The sequence below is a fragment of the Haliotis cracherodii genome, unplaced genomic scaffold (assembly GCF_022045235.1).
Source record: "Haliotis cracherodii isolate W230 unplaced genomic scaffold, xgHalCrac1.p SCAF_2, whole genome shotgun sequence".
Taxonomy (NCBI): domain Eukaryota; kingdom Metazoa; phylum Mollusca; class Gastropoda; order Lepetellida; family Haliotidae; genus Haliotis; species Haliotis cracherodii.
In genome coordinates, this window is record NW_027266275.1 from 519125 (window position 1) to 540120 (window position 20996).

Below are 20996 nucleotides of genomic sequence, written 5' to 3' on the forward strand. Positions count from 1 at the left end.
AAAAAAAAACAATGCTTACACCATTGTACATTCAAGTGTTCGCATTCATTCTTTATCATATACAGTATCCCGGTATTGATAAATCTCGTAATCCACACAACCTGTCGACTGTTTACTTATGCAAATCTAAGCACGATATATTTCATCGCATGATCGAATACAGGACTCGTTGCGGTATGTCACGGCTACTTGTACACACGTTAACTTTTTTTATGACAGTTCCTGGGATGTTTTTGAAGTGGAATTACCCCTTCCTCCTTTCAAAATTGATTAGAAAAAGAACCCATTTGTTCAAACGAAGTCCCTTGACCAAACCTCGGTCGTATGCAAAATTCAAAACAGGAAGTGATATACCATATAATCCACACAGCCTTACTTACTGCGGTAAGATTCACCAATGACAGGTACTTTGTTTACCGAACTCGGTAAAGAAAATCAGCATCAATGAACAACAAACATTTTGTGAATCACATATTTAATAAGTTTGCCCCACTACGATCCATAATAAATTAACTACCGCGATAACATAGCGTATCATCCTACACGGTCGCTCGATTTCGCGGGTCACTGATAACACGTTCTGAAGTATACCCTTGATGTGCCTGGCTATTTTTAGTTTGCACAAGGTCAGGATATTTTTCGACCAATCAGCAAGCTAAATTAATTACGACTATATCCGACTTGCTTAATATGTGGCACCTGATTGGCTGATGCAAAGCTACGGACCATACCGAAAATTAATACATGCAAAACCGACAATAGATATAGGTCAAGAAACCGGTTTGGGTATTTGTCATAAAGAGGGAGAGAATAATGAAACTGGTTTGGTTTAGCAAACGGAAGTGTTAATCAACATGCTTCGCTGTCTTGTTTGGCAACAAATACCTTTACGCAAAGACGTACGTCTTTGATTTACGATAACAGTGTCAATTCGATATGAAATTAATATAGCCCCAGTCACTGCGTCCACGAGACTCACACGTTACGCAGGTGCGTTCAAGCTTATTTTTGTGCGTCCAAGACGCAAAAACGCGCTCTTCAGCCAACACTGAATACATATTTGGCTATCTAGAAGAAAACAATATAGTATCTCTACGGGGATCTGTGTCTTGTACAACTGGAGAAAATGGATCTGCAAAACGTATACTACAAGAAATACAAATAGCAACACAGAAAGTATACGGATGTCTCGTGCATGCTACTATTGCAAATACAATTTCCTATCTAGGAGGCTCTGGGAGCAAAATACATGACACAATACAACGAATACAAAAACAAACAGAATACAAAGCAAAGAAAAAATGGATGGAAATTTTGTTCTACAGTGTTTTTGGTATCTGTAGATGCAATTCTATATTCTTCTATATTCTTGTATGTTTTTTGTATTTCTTCTATTTCTTGTTCTCTCTTTTTCCTTTCCTCCTTTTCTTTTTGTATTCTTTGTTCGCGTATTTTTGCAATATTTTCTTTCTATAGATTGCTATCCAACCAGTCTTCTATGTCTTGCAATCTTTGTTCTCTATTGGATCTGGAAAGAGTGGATATTTGTCTTTTGGTTTCCATTTCTATTGCTTGGAATTGGGAAACTTCTTTTCCTATTCTCTGGGATTTGTTTTTCCGGAATATCCATTCTATGTGTTCTGTGCTTGGGAGAAGCATGGAAGGGTTTGTATCTGCCTTGGATATTTTTGTTGTTTGTTTGGATGTTGCAAGAATAGTTTTGGAATTCTTTGCTTTTGTATAGCATCGAAGTGGTCCAAACTCTACACCTTCGTTTGTGGAAGATAGGATGTCTATAGGAAATGTTGGACAAGCGCGAAACCCAAAGTTTCCAATTGCAAATTCTACTGCTCTTTCCCATTTCTTCAGATCTTCTACTGTCTCTTTTTTCGGATGTATATGTATCCCTGCTATTCTCCTAGTTTCTGTGTGTGCATACCATGCTATAAATATCTTTCCAAGAGGTCTAGAGGCGACTATACAACATGTATCCAATTTCTTTGCCAAGTTTCTCCATTGGTTTTCTGGTGGTTGTTCGAGAAATAGTGGTTCTTCTTTGGGGGATACCAACTCTAGAATTTCGTCTACAACCCAAGGTCCTATGTCTTCGTCTGGTGCATACACAGATACTTCTATTCGAGAACAACCTCTTTTCTGTACGTCTGGATGCAAAAATGTTTTTTGTAGGTGTCTATTTGGACAATCTACGTATTCGCAAAGATGTGCTCCTATTGGATTCCGAACGTCCCCCGCTTCGAAATTGGAAACAACTTTGTTGTATATCTTCACGGAAAGTGTTCTATTGTTCCTACTGTATACCCAAGTACATACGTTCTCCTACAGACGCTGTATTGTCTAGAATTGTTCCTTCTCTTTCTCCACAATCGTATTGCATACCTTGGAGAAAGTATCCCTCGCTTTGTAGGTATTCCACTAGTTTTTTCCTATCTAGTACACCAGAAAAGTCTCTAGTATAGTCTATGGAATATATCTTGTATCCAAAGGAATATAGTTGCGTGTGTAGTGCATCCAACCCCTTTTGTGTTTCCTCTAGGCACAACTCCGAGACATCTATTTTGCACACAAATATACCTTTGGGTTCTTCGTTGGAAAATCTTTCCATCCATTTTTCTTTGCTTTGTATTCTGTTAGTTTTTGTATTCGTTGTATTGTGTCTTGTATTTTGCTCCCGGAGACTCCTAGATAGGAAATTGTATTTGCAATAGTAGCATGCACGCGACATCCATATACTTTCTGCGTTGCTATTTGTATTTCTTGTAGTATACGTTTTGCAGATCCATTTTCTCCAGTTGTACAAGACACAGATCCCCGTACATATCGTCTACAAATGTTGGCAGACCATCCAAAGGTTCTAGATGTGTTCTACCCAGATTTCCTTCCAAATAGTCTACCTTGGATATATCTGGTAGCAAGTTGTCTTCGTATGCATTCTCCACTAGTATATGTTGGAACACAGACATTTCTGCACGTATGCCCATGCTCTCCATAGTTGTATATTTCGCTTCTTCCATTTTTGTTCTATACTGTAGTTGGGCACAAATGTTCAATTGGAAATTCGTTGGGCACAGTTGTATGCTTTGGACACATCCTATTGCTCTAGTGGAAAAAATATTGTGGGGGGGGTGCCGTAATCGGGGGTGCCAAACAAGAAAAATACGACGCATTAAAAAATCCCTTTGTAGTGGTGGTATAGGTATATAAATCCGGCTCCAGTGGAGTTGCGTCAGAACCCCTATTACCCATAAAAATTTATATCATAGAAGCATTGATTGACTCCAAGTGGTGGTGAGCTGGAGTCAATTTAGTTTAATCTCATGACTATCATTGAATCACATAGTCATTTACACATAAAAAATGCCATCTGTAGTGGTGGTATAGGTATATAAATCCGGTTCCAGTGGAGTTGCGGCAGAACCATCATTACCTATACTACTCAGAATTCATCATTATTTTAAAAATTTGCCTCCGTTGTCCTGTGAGTAAACAAGAGTCATCAGAAAGATGACATATCCCCCCGGCAGCTGTCTGTAAAGTAACCACTAGTAAATGTGCAATTCTGTATGTAATGAGTCAACAGTTGAATGTTCTTTAAGAAGCATACATTGTTTACCCACTGAATGGTTTTCGAATTCTGGCCATAAAAATTGTAAAAAATAAAAATTCGTAAAAAAAATAAAATATCAAAAGGCACCACTTCAGTGTGTGCCTGATAGATTTGCCAAGTTTTGATCAAATACACTGAATGGTTTTCGATTTCTGCCCCGGAAAAGGAAATGATTACGGACGGACGGACGGATGGACGGACAGACGGAAGGACAGACAGACAGTCAGACGGACAGACAGACTGGCTCATCGCTATATCCCCCCCATTATATGCCGGGGGGATAAAAAAAAGAATGGGAAGTTTACGTCCCGATCTGTCCGGATTAGGGACACTTATCAGCCACCTGCTGGGGGACCCAGAAGGCCCTTTTTCTATTAATCAACTGGTAACTAAATTCATATGGTGAATGATTGAACAATGAAAACTGTACAGAAAACTCAGATAGTCCTAAAAGGTGCCTGAAGGGTTGAACTTTAAAAGAATAATCAGCCTAGTATTCATCACTTCCTGAAATGAACTCAGCGTGCTTATTCTTCAATAATTTAAGAACGTAGATACATATGGCTGGTCCAGTTATACATGACTTTATTGCTTATCAGATTTGTCAGAAACTTTGTTAAAACATCAACATACCTCAAAGTTACGTCATTGAACACTCGGAAATGAAATCAAAATATGACCTGCAAGCGCTGTCTTCCGAAACAACACAATGCGTGATTGGTTGATTCAGAAGTCAAAATAACAATGAGTTACTCGATCAGCCTTCCTCATAACTGGGGTGAAACTTATAAATTTCCTCTTGACTGACATCAGGACTCTTTTGCACAGAAATATCAACACATAGAACTTCATCAATTTTCGTGAGAATGTATCATGTGATTATTTTACAAGATTTGATTGGCTAATGGTTTGCCAGAGTCCAAGATCGGCAATCTAATTTGCATACAACAGTACAAGTCAAGCAATGAGATTAATATACGTCACGGTCAGAAAGGTCAACAATTTATTACTTACTAAATGTCAGGTGACCTTGGCTATATAAGCCTTGGTCCAGAGACATTGAGAGAGGAGAAAAAGAAAGGTCTTACCCTTAGCCTAGCTAGGGTTAGGCTGGGTGACCCAGAGTATGGCATAACTGGGTCACACCTACACAATACAATGTTACATCAAGCAAAGTCAGGAGAAATAACAAGATCTTAACTGCATCACTGAAGTCATATAGATTACAACAATGTTGATCCATGGAGGTACCGACATGATCAGATGAAAAATGTTTCGCCCCCTACCTATGTAATATAAAACAATGTGGTTTCACAAGTGCTATTTAAAGAAGCACCTCAATATAAAATTCTGCAAGAGGTCAAATTCTACCCCATCAATGCTAGATATTTATAAATAATAATAGATTTCTTGGGGATCTACCCTTGTCACTCAGACCATTGGATAAGACAGTTATGTTGACACTCGACAGTGTATACAAAATATCAGCGAGTCATCGCACGGCATGAGTCACATGTCATCATGTTACGCTATACATCATTAACTTGTGTACGTCCAAGATGTACAGACACTCTCGCGTAGTTATCTGCCCCTGGGCTACATACAGTCAATAACCTAACCCTCCATTTGTGTAACGTTTACCATCAAACTACACTGAAGTATTTCAATATCAAATACATTAGAAAAAACAAGCATGAAATACTCACATCCCCTGCCAATATGACATGTCCGGTGTGTGCAATGCATAAGCTCCTGGGCACTATGTTCACTGGGCCTTTTAGTAAAGAAATATAGTACGTTTTTCAAGATCTGCTCCGGAAACGAGGACTACTGCAATTTTCAGTCTAGATCAAAGTCGTTGCCATGGAAACTTGAAAAAAAACTTTTAAAAAAATCCCAAACTATCAAAAGGCACTAGTTCACCACTATATCTATCTATGTGCCAAGTTTGGTGAAGAAATATGGTACGGTTTTCAAGATCTGCTCCGGAAACGAGGACTACCGCCATTTTCAGTCTAAATCAAAGTCGTTGCCATGGAAACTCGAAAAAAAATTTTTTTTTAAATCTTTAACTATTAAAAGGCACTAGTTCACCACTAGATCTATCTATGTGCCAAGTTTGGTGAAAAAATATCTTACGGTTTTCAAGATCTGCTCCGGAAACGAGGACTACCGCTATTTTCAGTCTAAATCAAAGTCGTTGCCATGGAAACTCAAAAAGATTTTTTTTTTTAAATCCCAAACTATCAAAAGGCACTAGTTTACCACTAGATCTATCTATGTGCCAAGTTTGGTGAAGAAATATGTTACGGTTTTCAAGATCTACTCCGGAAACAAAATGTGACGGACGGAAGGACGGCCGGACGGACAGCACCCATTCCTATATCCCCCTTCCACTTCGTGGCGGGGGATAATAATGGGATACAATTATAGGGGCTGCTTTGTACAGTTCATAGATCAGAAAGATCCATACACCTAATTCAAACAAAGTTCTGATCAACCAAACCTATTGAGGACAGATTAGATTTGCTTTTCTACACATTTATTCCTCTTGCAGTCTGTGACTTAGCCACTAGTCCGAAGCCTGAGTCTAGTAAAAGTCAATTCAGTCGAGTACGCTAACACTAAAATCTTCTCAAATGTTTTTGGCGCAGGCTGCCCTTGGTATGTGAACTACACAACCACTAGGTGTATTATAGAACCAAATGTTGTGATGTGACAAGGAGCAATATCCACAGGTACTTGTCCATTGTCCACTAACTGATGGAGGAGATCAATGGGAGGCTGACACACTAATGGCTGGTGGTCATCATCACCAGGGTCTGATTCAACGACGTGATCTTAGTGCCAAGAGTGTAGTAACTCCCATAACATGACAAGAGTTATGATAGTCTTAGTGCTAAGATCAAGCTTTGGTCAGGGTCCACGCCTGTTTGCTATATTGTTGCTTCTCTGTAGTAATACTGCCTCCCACACAACTGATACTGCTTCCAGGTAGTGATACTGCCTCCCACACAGCTGATGCTTTTTCCAGGTTGTAATACTGCCTCCCACACAATTGATACTGCTTCCAGGTTGTAATACTGCCTCCTACACTACTGATACTGTTTCCAGGTTGTAATACTGCCTCCCACACAACTGATACTGTTTCCAGGTTGTAATACTGCCTCCCACACAACTGATACTGCTTCCCTGTAGTAATACTGCCTCCAAAACAATTGATACTGTTTCCAGGTTGTAATACTGCCTCCCACACAACTGATACTGTTTCCAGGTAGTAATACTGCCTCCCACACAACTGATACTGTTTCCAGGTTGTAATACTGCCTCCCACACAACTGATACTGTTTCCAGGTTGTAATACTGCCTCCCACACAACTGATACTGTTTCCAGGTTGTAATACTGCCTCCCACACAACTGATACTATTTCCAGGTTGTAATGCTGCCTTCCACACAACTGATACTGTTTCCAGGTTGTAATACTGCCTCCCACACAACTGATACTGTTTCCAGGTTGTAATACTGCCTCCCATACAACTGATACTGCTTCCTGGTTGTAATACTGCCTCCCACACAACTGATACTGCTTCCCTGTAGTAATACTGCCTCCCACACAACTGATACTCTTTACCATGGTAAAACTGCCTTACACAACTGTTACCACTTCTCCACAGCAACAATACCTCCCACACAACTGTTATTACCACTTCCCCATGACAATACTGCCTCCCACACAACTGTTACAACTTCTCTGTGATAATACTACCTCCAATACAACTGTCATCACTTTTCCATGATAATACTACCTCCATAACAACTGTTTCCTTTTCCCCATGGTTATATATGACATTCTCTTGGGAGAAGCAAAGGAAACACAAAATGTGAAAGTTCTTCAAACATTTAACTTATTTAAATCTGTCAGTGAGGGACATTTATGAAAGAGAAGACTGTTTTAGTCTTGTGGCAATCCCAATGAGTGTCAAGCACACAGATGGCAAGTTCCACTTCTTCATGAATGCTCGGCAATCAGAGCCAAATTGGCAAAGCCATCTATGTGCGCCAAGTTTAATCAGTCAATGAAGAGAGCCAATCATCTCCATGGTTACCAGCTTCACCACATGGCAAGTAAAAATACCACAAACTCAAAACTCATTATATGTACAAAGAATGACATTGTGCAATCAAATTAAGTTTTGTTTGTAATGGGATTTGTCAAGCATGGGTAGAAATGGAGGTACTTGAAATTACCAGAATATTTTCCTTCAATTATCTCCACTTTAGAACGAGTGATGGAAGATGCGGTCTCTATGGAGATGATGATCTGAACTTTCTTGTACTAAGAGTGCCAATGGTGCTGTTAAAATCCCAAAGGAGAAGATTTAAATAAAGCTCCTGATTCCTCAAGAACGCTTTTGGAAATCATATTTTGACACATGTCAAATGAACATACCAACATGCTTAATGCACAGTAAGATTCACAACCTGGGCATTCTCACATTGAACATAATGACATCAAAAGTTGCTACTACCGATGCATGGTTTGAACAGATTTCTCCTCAGTTAACCTATTGGCCTTATATGTGGCATTATTTGATATGTCACGCACACCAAGTTCCTTCATTAAACAATTAACATGGTGAGGCTTACACATAATGGTAATGTTATTTGAAGGGCCTTGTCAGTGGGAACAACTACAATCTTTTTACGTAGGGCAGCCAGATTTTGGATGACAGCTGGGTTTATACCAATTCTGTTTCCCCTTATTCAGCTTGTGCATTCTACCAATGACAACATCACACATTGGCACACCCACACTGAAGGGAATTTAGCAGGTTCCTCTTCTCTTTTAGCCTATGATTGGCATATGCTACGATAGCATCCATTCCGATATTAGAGTTATGATCCAAATTGCTAGGAGGCTGTTCACGATATTTTTGTCCATATGTGGTAATGAACAATGCATGTGCTAAGTTTCATTGAAGACTGTCAAAAGGTTTTCAAGTTATGGCTCTGAAACAAACTTTACCCTTGTTTGACACTAAGTTGAAATTGTTTCCAGAGCAACACAATAAAAGAAAAATTACATTGAAAGACATTGAATCGTTTTCATTTTGTGGCTCTCCCCTCCCTTTGTGGCATGTGAAACTGTACCCCACCCAGAGGAACACAGGCACGTAAAATTGTCCAATAGCCAGGAGGACCAGCTTATGTTATCAATGATCAATGTTGGATTAATGTTGACTGGAACTTGTCTGTGAACATGCCTATATGTTGACTCCGGCATTGTTTGAATGCCTTAAGTGTGCTGTGAATGGATCTGGAGTCTCCACAACACAGTTCTCCTGTCTTTGTTCGCATTAAGAACACAGCTCTTCCCTGCTGCACAGAAACAATCTATTTCCTTGTAAAACTCCAGGAAATATACATGCAGGACCTTGTAATATTGTAATATTGTTTAACTGGAAACTTGATGTTGCTAAGAGAATCAATCCATTCTCAGATAATGTCAATGCAACTCAATATAAAGTCATTTTCTTGTTACAATCTGATACATCATCAGTCAGTACTGTGGCCGGGGCTGTGTGTGGTGTCAGTACTTTGGCCGGATGTGTGAGTTATGTTAGTACTGTGGCCTGGGGGTGTGTTGTGTTGTGTCAGTACTGTGACCAGGGGTGTGTGTTGTGTCAGTACTGTGGCCTGGGGGTGTGTTGTGTCGTGTCAGTACTCACAGTGACCGGGTATGTGTGTGGTGTCAGTACTGTGACCAGGGGTGTGTGTGGTGTCAGTACTTTGACCAGGGGTGTGAGTTGTTTCAGTACTGAGACCAGGGGTGTGAGTTGCTTCAGTACTGAGACCAGGGGTGTGAGTTGCTTCAGTACTGAGACCAGGGGTGTAAGTTGTGTCAGAATTGTGACCAGGGGTGTGAGTTGCTTCAGTACTGAGACCAGGGGTGTGAGTTGCTTCAGTACTGAGACCAGGGGTGTGAGTTGTGTCAGTACTGTGACCAGGGGTGTGAGTTGTGTCAGTATTGAGACCAGGGGTGTGAGTTGTGTCAGTACTGTGACCAGGGGTGTCAGTTGTGTCAGTACTGTGACCAGGGGTGTGAAATTCTGTCAGTACTGTGACCAGGGGTGTGAGTTGTGTCAGTACTGTGACCAGGGGTGTGAGTTGTGTCAGTACTGTGACCAGGGGTGTGAGTTGTGTCAGTACTGTGACCAGGGGTGTGAGTTGTGTCAGTACTGTGACCAGGGGTGTGAGTTGTGTCAGTACTGTGACCAGGGGTGTGAGTTGCTTCAGTACTGAGACCAGGGGTGTGAGTTGTGTCAGTATTGAGAGCAGGGGTGTGAGTTGTGTCAGTACTGTGACCAGGGGTGTGAGATGTGTCAGTACTGAGACCAGGGGTGTGAGTTGTGTCAGTACTGTGACCAGGGGTGTGAGTTGTGTCAGTACTGAGACCAGTAGTGTGAGTTGTGTCAGTACTGAGACCAGGGGTGTGAGTTGTGTCAGTACTGTGACCAGGGGTGTGAGTTGTCTCAGTACTGAGACCAGGGGTGTGTGTTATGTCAGTACTGTGGCTGGGTGTGTTGTGTTGTGTCAGTACTGTGGCTGGGGCTGTGTGTGGTGTCAGTACTGTGACCAGGGGTGTGAGTTGTGTCAGTACTGTGACCAGGGGTGTGAGTTGTGTCAGTACTGTGACCAGGGGTGTGAGTTGTGTCAGTACTGTGACCAGGGGTGTGAGTTGTGTCAGTACTGTGACCAGGGGTGTGAGTTGTGTCAGTACTGTGACCAGGGGTGTGAGTTGTGTCAGTACTGTGACCAGGGGTGTGAGTTGCTTCAGTACTGAGACCAGGGGTGTGAGTTGTGTCAGTATTGAGAGCAGGGGTGTGAGTTGTGTCAGTACTGTGACCAGGGGTGTGAGATGTGTCAGTACTGAGACCAGGGGTGTGAGTTGTGTCAGTACTGTGACCAGGGGTGTGAGTTGTGTCAGTACTGTGACCAGGGGTGTGAGTTGTCTCAGTACTGAGACCAGGGGTGTGTGTTATGTCAGTACTGTGGCTGGGGCTGTGTGTGGTGTCAGTACTGTGGCTGGGTGTGTGTGTTGTGTCAGTACTGTAGCCAGTGTTTGTGTGTTGTGTCAGTACTGTGGCTGGGGCTGTGTGTGGTGTCAGTACTGTGGCTGGGGCTGTGTGTGGTGTCAGTACTGTGGCTGGGGCTGTGTGTGGTGTCAGTACTGTGGCTGGGGCTGTGTGTGGTGTCAGTACTGTGGCTGGGTGTGTGTGTTGTGTCAGTACTGTAGCCAGGGTTTGTGTGTTGTGTCAGTACTGTGGCCAGGGTTTTGTAAGTACTGTGACTTGGGTTGTGTCCGTAGTGTGGCAGGGGCTGTGTGCTATGTCAGTACTGTGGCCGGGGTTGTGTCAGTACTTTGGCCAGGGATGTGTCAGTACTTTGGCCAGGGTTGTCAGTAATGTGGCCGGGTTTATTGGATGTGTGCTGCAGCCCACCAGGAGGTAATCTCGACTTGAATCAGCTGACCTACCAACCTCCTATCAGGACAGTACTGACATGATAATGGCATTAGTCCTGTCAGAATGTTTGTATGAGGAAACTGCCACCCTGGTGTTTCCCCTAGCCACAGATCCACGTCTGTTGTAATAATATCCAAATAAGAGTGTATCAGGAATGTGAGGTCAGTTGGGAGGAAGATAGCTTTACTGAGAAACTACTCCCCTGATGACCGGTGACATGACTGGAGATCATGCAGTAGGCTGCTTGTGGTGCGACTATCTCCTACAAGTGCTGCCATGTCAAGGAGCTTGACAGCTACCACTTTCCTCAAGCCACTTGATCGAATAATGCAACTAAGTGTACTCTAAGGAAGAAAATACTATCTTCTAAAGAGAATCGCAGAATTACACTTCAACTTTCAACTACTGCATACTCCCTCAGTGTACACACAGTGTTCCCTCGCTATTGCACCCTTCAATCAAGCTCTAACTCAGTTATAGCGTACGGTAACAAGTGGCTCTCAAAATATACTTACATTTTTAATAAACTCAAGTTTTAAATGACACAATGTTTCTCCCCATCTCCAAAAACATATTCGGCTGTAATACTGGAATACCAGTCAACAAATCCGAACTGAAGTACTCAATTCAATCCCCTTATTATACTATCTGGTTATAAAAACGTGTTCATTGTATATCTGGACTTATGTTTGTAATATATTTTTTTAATTTTATTCAAAACTTCAAAGTTTCATTCGATATTGTTTACATTAGTTTTGGCGAAATCGTGTGTGAAGTGATTGGTTATATACAGCAACCACGGTCAGATTACCGCTATTGAAGCCTTGATATGAAGTTAAGTTGCCAGAGAACGGATACATATATCATATATGCAATACTTTGACTCGTTAAAAGTCATATTTGTAGCAATTGCACTGTTATAAGGAGCAATATTTTAAATCAAATTTCATATATTTATTGACCAAGTTTGTTTGTTCACCTAAATTCTCTGAAGGGATACAATGTGGTTTTTTTATAAAACACTTGATAAATCTTTTTAACATTATGAATCATAAACAAGTACTATTCTAATATTTGTTCAAACTCTGAAATGTGCATCATAGATCATGTTCGGTGTTGTGTTGTGTTGTGTTGGTCGTCCATCTACCGCCTATGACTCCACCTCCGTTACACCGTTCTATTATAATTATTTGGACCCCAACGGTTACTAGCATTGTAGAAAGGAACCACAGTAACAGAGATACATGGATACTCCCACTGGAATCCTGGAGAAGTAAACATGGCACTATCTCATTGGCCCAAGTAATGTCCATATCTTGATCCGCTACCTTTCAATCTCTGATGAACATGTTACAACTTACCCAAATGGTATACATTCAATTAACACCACCCTTCATCATAACTTGTCCCCTTCTTCAAGAAACTGATCTTCCTCAAACTTCTCACGGGTTGATTCAGTCATGAAGAAACAGAACAGAAACCTCCTCCATCACCCACCAAATCAAAATCAATTCAATCAGTTACTGTCTTGTACTGGGGGTTGGACAACACTAATTATTTTATTTTTTTCCTTTCAGCATCAATTTTCTTTGGTGAAAGGCTTAAGTTTAAAAGTGTTGTGGTGATGCTAAGTAGCACCGGCAAACGCTTGAGTGGTCAGCAGCTGGAATTAATGAGATAGGGACCCCCCTGAGCCAGCTAGGTGTCCTCAGTGCCAGGTGACTATTGATCTGCAATCTCTCAATCTCAACTAAGTGGTTTCAGCAAGTTTTTATAAACGAGGGCCAATATATGGATCTCACTCACTCCGAGGTGACCTCATACAAACCTTGGCATCAAGGTTTAAACATTTTTTGTCATCACGTTTTACTATTCTTGGAAAGTATTTTGCATCGAGATAGATGAGGGTCAGGGAAGTGTGTGGGCGTTGCCAGTGGAGACTGTGTAGGTGTGTAGAGTGGAGACTGTGTTGATGTGTACAGAGTAGAGGCTGTGTTCATGTGTACAGAGCGGAGACTGTGTAGATGTGTACAGAGTAGAGGCTGTGTAGATGTGTACAGAGTGGAGACTGTGTAGATGTGTACAGAGTGGAGACTGTGTAGATGTGTAGAGTGGAGACTGTGTTCATGTGTACAGAGTAGAGGCTGTGTTCATGTGTACAGAGCGGAGACTGTGCAGATGTGTACAGAGTGGAGACTGTGTAGATGTGTACAGAGTGGAGACTGTGTAGATGTGTACAGAGTAGAGGCTGTGTAGATGTGTACAGAGTGGAGACTGTGTAGATGTGTACAGAGTGGAGACTGTGTAGATGTGTACAGAGCGGAGACTGTGTTGATGTGTACAGAGTAGAGGCTGTGTAGATGTGTACAGAGTGGAGACTGTGTAGATGTGTACAGAGTGGAGACTGTGTAGATGTGTACAGAGTGGAGACTGTGTTGATGTGTACAGAGCGGAGACTGTGTTGATGTGTACAGAGTAGAGGCTGTGTTCATGTGTACAGAGCGGAGACTGTGCAGATGTGTACAGAGCGGAGACTGTGTAGATGTGTACAGAGTGGAGGCTGTGTAGATGTGTACAGAGTAGAGACTGTGTAGATGTGTAGAGTGGAGACTGTGTTCATGTGTACAGAGTAGAGGCTGTGTTCATGTGTACAGAGCGGAGACTGTGCAGATGTGTACAGAGCGGAGACTGTGTAGATGTGTACAGAGTGGAGGCTGTGTAGATGTGTACAGAGCGGAGACTGTGTTGATGTGTACAGAGTGGAGGCTGTGTAGATGTGTACAGAGTGGATACTGTGTAGATGTGTACAGAGTGGAGACTGTGTAGATGTGTACAGAGTGGAGACTGTGTAGATGTGTACAGAGTGGGGACTGTGTAGATGTAGACGCTATAGACACTCAACAAGGAGTAGTGTATCAATGAGACTATAGACACTCAACCAGAAATAGTGTATCAATGAGGCCATTGACACTCGACCAGGAGAAGTGTATCAATGAGGCTATAGACACTCAACCAGGAGTAGTGTATCAATGAGGCTACAGACACTCAACCAGGAGTATTGTATCAATGAGACTATAGACACTCGACCATGAGTCGTGTATCAATGAGGCCATTGACACTTGACCAGGAGTAATGTATCAATGAGACTATAGACACTCAACCAGGAGTAGTGTATCAATGAGGCTATAGACACTTGACTAGGAGTAGTGTATCAATGAGGCCATTGACACTCGACTAGGAGTAGTGTATCAATGAGGCCATTGACACTCGACCAGGAGAAGTGTATCAATGAGGCTATAGACACTCAACCAGGAGTAGTGTATCAATGAGGCTACAGACACTCAACCAGGAGTATTGTATCAATGAGACTATAGACACTCGACCAGGAGTCGTGTATCAATGAGGCCATTGACACTCAACCAGGAGTAGTGTATCAATGAGGCTATAGACACTCAACCAGGAGTAGTGTATCAATGAGGCTACAGACACTTGACCAGGAGTATTGTATCAATGAGGCTATAGACACTCGACCAGGAGTCGTGTATCAATGACGCTATAGACACTTGACTAGGAGTACTGTATCAATGAGGCTATAGACAATCGACCAGGAGTAGTGTATCAATGAGGCCATTGACACTCAACCAGAAGTAGTGTATCAATGAGGCCATTGACACTCAACCAGGAGAAGTGTATCAATGAGGCCATTGACGCTCAACCAGAAGTAGTGTATCAATGAGGCAACAGACACTCAACCAGGAGTAGTGTATCAATGAGGCTACAGACACTCGACCAGGAGTCGTGTATCAATGAGGCAACAGACACTCAACCAGGAGTATTGTATCAATGAGGCAACAGACACTCAACCAGGAGTAGTGTATCAATGAGGCTACAGACACTCGACCAGGAGTAGTGTATCAATGAGGCAACAGACACTCAACCAGGAGTAGTGTATCAATGAGGCTACAGACACTCAACCAGGAGTAGTGTATCAATGAGGCCACTGACGCTCAACCAGGAGTCGTGTATCAATGAGGCTATAGATACTCAACCAGGATGCACCATGGTGTTTAACTTTAGTGAGAGATGAAATTACAGTATTGAATCTTCAAGGACACAAAGTCCATGACATTAAGCCAAAGAAAACACGACAAATTACACACAAGACAGGGATTAGTGATGTAGTATGGTATATAAACAAGCACCTAGTCATGTAGTGGTGGTGCCAAGCCAGAGCCTTTATCTAGTAAGTGTTGCAAACACACACACGTCACATTGAAAAAATAGAAAATGTTGAAAATTCTTAACATGGCGACAGCTGAACAACAACAAACATGTCACTTAAAGAATTAACATGGAAACAGCAAACAAGAGTTAGTACAGAAACTTCAGGACAATGTTCTGTATTTTTGTGCTTTACACTGCCTGCCTGACAAGGAAGGATCAAGCAGATAAAGTAGGATGAACTGCCCCAACTAAACAGCCATGGTCCAACAAAAACCTCTCCTGGAACAACAGAGTATAATATGCCTGTAACTGTGATATATTTTTATCTTACCTCATTATCTAATGGACATTTTAATATGACACGAAATTCATCTTCAATCATTACAAGATTTCAGTATATTTTGCAGACCTATATCTATTTATAACCTTGCAAATTCTCATTTGAGCTCAATCTGTTCTATTGTACAAGGAGTGTTCAGGGAATTAGATACATTTTATAACATGAATAGTTTTCTATCTTGAGGTCACATCTATCATTGGTTGCCGACCTTGACAGGAAATATTTCTTCAGCTTAATTTGAATTTGTCTACAAAATACATAACATTACCGACATCTTGATAAATCCCAACATTTCCGAAAGCCAATATACAAAGTGACTGTATAACCATTGTTTCACAAGAATACCTGTTTGGAGATATTACATGTCACAGGCTTATGACAAATAATTTATACATCAAATATATGACTGAACAATGGGAAGCTCCCACATTTGCCATTAGCCAGAACATGGGTGTATATTGGGACATGCCTACTAATCATCGTTCTTTCTGGGACATTAAATCTTTGGAAACACCACAGTTCATTTCCACATACAGGAATGTTTTATCTTCATGTTCAACATCTTAAAAAATATGTAACAAGTTAAACTCTGATGCTATTCATTCTTTCTAAAAGCTCACAAGCGTTCTTTTTTTTGCCCTTTACACAAGTGCTTTCAACTGGTTTTTGGACTTTTAGTTTTGAGCTAAAAAATCCCCCAACATATCTGGTATAGATATCCAAGACAAACTAATTCTACAATGTGACCGTTGTTGCCAACTTTTCTTGATTTACATTTCTTCACGGGACCATATTTCCTAAAAACAACAATTTCAGTTACATCTAGGTCAATAGATAGTTTCCACTTGTTGCAATATGATTTCATGGTATCCAAATAATTCTGAAGTCCAAATACAGTGTCTGAGAAAGGGAAAATATCTTCTGCTAAAAGTATTGTCAGCAATTCTCAGTAATCAAGTGACAAAACTCCAGGGGTAAACACAGAGGGTGAGAACACTGTCCTCACAGAACCATGCTGGTACTGGTACTGGTACTGGTACTGGCACTGGTACTGGTAGTACTGGATCCACAACAGCCAACATAGTTAGTCAATACATCACAAATAATGAGAAAAATTCAACAACAGCAGATTAATGTCTCTTGAGTCCTACCATCATGTGACACCCTCTGAAATAATTAAATAAGCCGAGTTACTCCGCCATACACTCATTAGTCATCAGTGTCACTCTCCTGTACAGTCATTGGTCATCAGTGACACTCTCCTGTACAGTCATTGGTCATCAGTGACTCTTTCCTGTACAGTCATTGGTCATCAGTGGTAACTCTTCTGTACAGTCATTGGTCATCAGTATTTCTCTCCCATACAGTCATAGGTCATCAGTGGTAACTCTCTTGTACAGTCATTGGTCATCAGTGTCACTCTCCTGTACAGTCATTGGTCATCAGTGGTAACTCTCCTGTACAGTCATTGGTCATCAGTGTCACTCTCCTGTACAGTCTTTGGTCATCAGTGGTAACTCTTCTGTACAGTCATTGGTCATCAGTATTTCTCTCCTGTACAGTCATTGGTCATCAGTGGTAACCCTCCTGTACAGTCATTGGTCATCAGTGTCACTCTCCTGTACAGTCATTGGTCATCAGTGGTAACTCTCCTGTACAGTTATTTGTCATCAGAGTCACTCTCCTGTACAGTCATTGGTCATCAGTGGTAACTCTCCTGGACAGTCATTGGTCATCAGTATTTCTCTCCTGTATAGTCATTGGTCATCAGTATTTCTCTCCTGTACAGTCATTGGTCATCAGTGTCACTCTCCTGTACAGTCATTGGTCATCAGTGTCACTCTCCTGTACAGTCATTGGTCATCAGTATTCCTTTCCTGTACAGTCTTTGGTCATCAGTGACACTCTCCTGTACAGTCATTGGTCATCAGTGACACTCTCCTGTACAGTCATTGGTCATCAGTGTAACTCTCCTGTAGAGTCATTGGTCATCAGTGACACTCTCCTGTACAGTCATTGGTCATCAGTATTTCTTTCCTGTACAGTCATTGGTCATCAGTGTCACTCTCCTGTACAGTCATTGGTCATCAGTGTCACTCCCCTGTACAGTCATTGGTCATCAGTGGTAACTCTCCTGTTCAGTCATTAGTCATCAGTATTTCTCTCCTGTACAGTCATTGGTCATCAGTGACACTCTCCTGTACAGTCATTGGTCATCAGTGACACTCTCCTGTACAGTCATTGGTCATCAGTGTCACTCTCCTGTACAGTCATTGGTCATCAGTATTTCTTTCCTGTACAGTCTTTGGTCATCAGTGTCACTCTCCTGTACAGTCATTGGTCATCAGTGGTAACTCTCCTGCACAGTCATTGGTCATCAGTATTTCTCTCCTGTACAGTCATTGGTCATCAGTGTCACTCTCCTGTACAGTCATTGGTCATCAGTATTTCTCTCCTGTACAGTCATTGGTCATCAGTGTCACTCTCCTGTACAGTCATTGGTCATCAGTGACACTCTCATGTACATTCATTGGTCATGAGTGTCACTCTCCTGTACAGTCATTGGTCATCAGTATTTCTCTCCTGTACAGTCATTGGTAATCAATGACACTCTCCTGTACATTCATTGGTCATCAGTGGTAACTCTCCTGTGCAGTCATTGGTCATCAATGACACTCTCCTGTGCAGTTATTGGTCATCAGTATTTCTCTCCTGTATCGTAATTGGTCATCAGTAGTATGCTCCTGTACAGTCATTGGTCATCAGTGACACTCTCCTGTACAGTCATTGGTCATCAGTATTTCTCTCCTGTATAGTAATTGGTCATCAGTGGTACGCTCCTGTACAGTCATTGGTCATCAGTGGTAACTCTCCTGCACAGTCATTGGTCATCAGTATTTCCCTCTTGTACAGTGATTTTTTGATATGCAAGGGATGTTGAGGATCAGAAGCTCTCTTTAACTACTGGATAACAAAACTGCCAGTAGCAGCATCGGAAATCCCTAATTCTCTCATAATTCATCATTAATATGTTGGTGCATGATAGTTAATACTATTACCATGGAAACTTCAGATGCACAAGTATATGTTATTATTACATAATGATGGTTCTGTGACCACATGGAGATTACAACAATGACGGGTCTGCAGCTCTGATTGCCCCAGTAATACGTTGATAACACTTGCAATAAAACCTGCAATAACAGTTGTAAAATACTGGCATAATGCTTGTAATTATACCTGTAATAATATCCAAAAAAAATACTAATTTATCTAAAATATGTAACAGTCTATATCACAGACTCCACATATACCTGACAACTCAAGGCTCATAATACCAGACTCCCCATATACCCCTACAACTCAAGACTATACCAGACTCCCCATATACCCCTACAACTCAAGACTATATCAGACTCTGTCTGGTATAGTCTTGAGTTGACAGGTTATATGTGGAGTCTGGTTTAGTATTTAGTTTAAGGGGTATATGTGGAGTCTGGTATAGTCTTGAATTGACAGGTTATATGTGGAGTCTGGTATAGTCTTGAGTTGTTGGGGTATATGGGGAGCCTGGTATAGTCTTGAGTCGACAGGTTATATGTGGAGTCTGGTATAGTCTTGAGTTGTAGGGGTATATTTACCTAGATGTGTATCCCAGTGTTCAGGGCGTATCAAGTGTTATTTACCTAGATGTGTATCCCAGTGTTGGTGTTCAGGGCATGTCAAGTGTTATTTACCTAGATGTGTATCCATGTGTAGGTGTTCAGGGCCTATCAAGTGTTATTTACCTAGATGTGTATCCCAGTGTTCGGGGCATGTCAAGTGTTATTTACCTAGATGTATATCCCAGTGTTGGTGTTCAGGGCATGTCAATTGTTATTTACCTAGATGTGTATCCCAGTGTTGGTGTTCAGGGCATGTCAAGTGTTATTTACCTAGATGTGTATTCCAGTGTTGGTGTTCAGGGCATGTCAAGTGTTATTTACCTAGATGTGTATCCCAGTGTTGGTGTTCAGGGCATGTCAAGTGTTATTTACCTAGATGTGTATCCCAGTGTTGGTGTTCAGGGCATGTCAAGTGTTATTTACCTAGATGTGTATCCCTGTGTAGGTGTTCAGGGCATGTCAATATTTCTTCTGTGTAAGGTAAATTAGGGAAAGCATCAATAAGAGAAGAAAGATACAAAACACCAAGTTGCAAATTCACATTGTGAACAGGCATACATAAGAAGTTGGCTTACCTCGCTTGCTAGTCGAAGACGTTTATTCTCCTGCCTCCAGGCTAAAGCCGTAAAACTCTCAAAGAAATTTCCATCTGATTCCTGTACCCTGAAAACAGGAAGCATACTCTCTCTTTACAGGATCACAATCCCATGAACAGCTGTTTCATTCACAAATACAGACAGAGGAGGCACACATGGCCACCTTCACCAAGCAGCTGCATGCCACAGTCCCAGGAGTGAAGTCGATGACGTCCTGGACGGCGGCCGCTGCCGTGTCCCCTTCAGACAGACTGCGTGATGTCAACACCGCATGTGGTAGAAATATACGTGTCGACAGTGAACTATGAACGCAATCAGTTTACAAGAATAGAAAATGAGAAGTATTGATCCTTCCACTATGATCGTACAAACATTTGTTAAGACGAGCTGCGTCCATGAACCTAATGCATCAGCAGCCATGTCCTCCTCATTACTGGCTCACAGTCTTACAGGGAGAAAGGTGTGTCCTCTGGCGGCCGCTCGCTCAGATAAAGCCAGGTGGCAGTGTGGGGCTAGGTGTGGGGCTAGTCGTGGGGCTAGGTGTGGGGTAGTAGGGAGTTTCAGTGTGGTGATGAGGCAGTCAGTGAAGCTTCTTGTGACATATCACTCAGCCAGCTAGGATTCAGTGTTTTGTTGACGGTTACAGCCATGATTCAGTGTTATAAACGTTACACTAATGATTCAGTGTTATAAAAGTTATACTCATGATTCAATGTTATAAAGTTACACTCATGATTCAGTGGTATAAATATTATTTTTGATAGTGTTATAAAAGTTACACTCATGATTCAGTGTTATAAAAGTTACTCATGATTCAGTGTTATAAAACTTACTCGTGATACAGTGTTATAAATGTTGCACTAATGATTCAGTGTTATAAAAGTTACACTCATGATTCAGTGTTATAAAAGTTACTCATGATTCAGTGTTATAAAAGTTACACTAATGATTCAGTGTTATAAAAGTTACACTAATGATTCAGTGTTATAAAAGTTATACTCATGATTCAATGTTATAAA

The 20996-nt window shown here is 41.4% G+C and overlaps 1 protein-coding gene across 7 annotated transcripts in view; it reads right to left on the reverse strand.

The window, feature by feature from the left end:
• Positions 1-20996, reverse strand: part of LOC139469345 (BAI1-associated protein 3-like) — a 237175-nt gene that overhangs the window by 148283 nt on the left and 67896 nt on the right. For all 7 annotated transcript variants that reach the window (XR_011653725.1, XM_071251489.1, XM_071251487.1 and 4 more), the window contains one exon: positions 19957-20044. Coding sequence is in view for 6 of the 7 variants with exons in the window: in XM_071251489.1 (XP_071107590.1) it covers positions 19957-20044 (88 nt within the window). In the remaining variant the exon portion in view is untranslated. The remainder of the gene's footprint in view (positions 1-19956; positions 20045-20996) is intronic.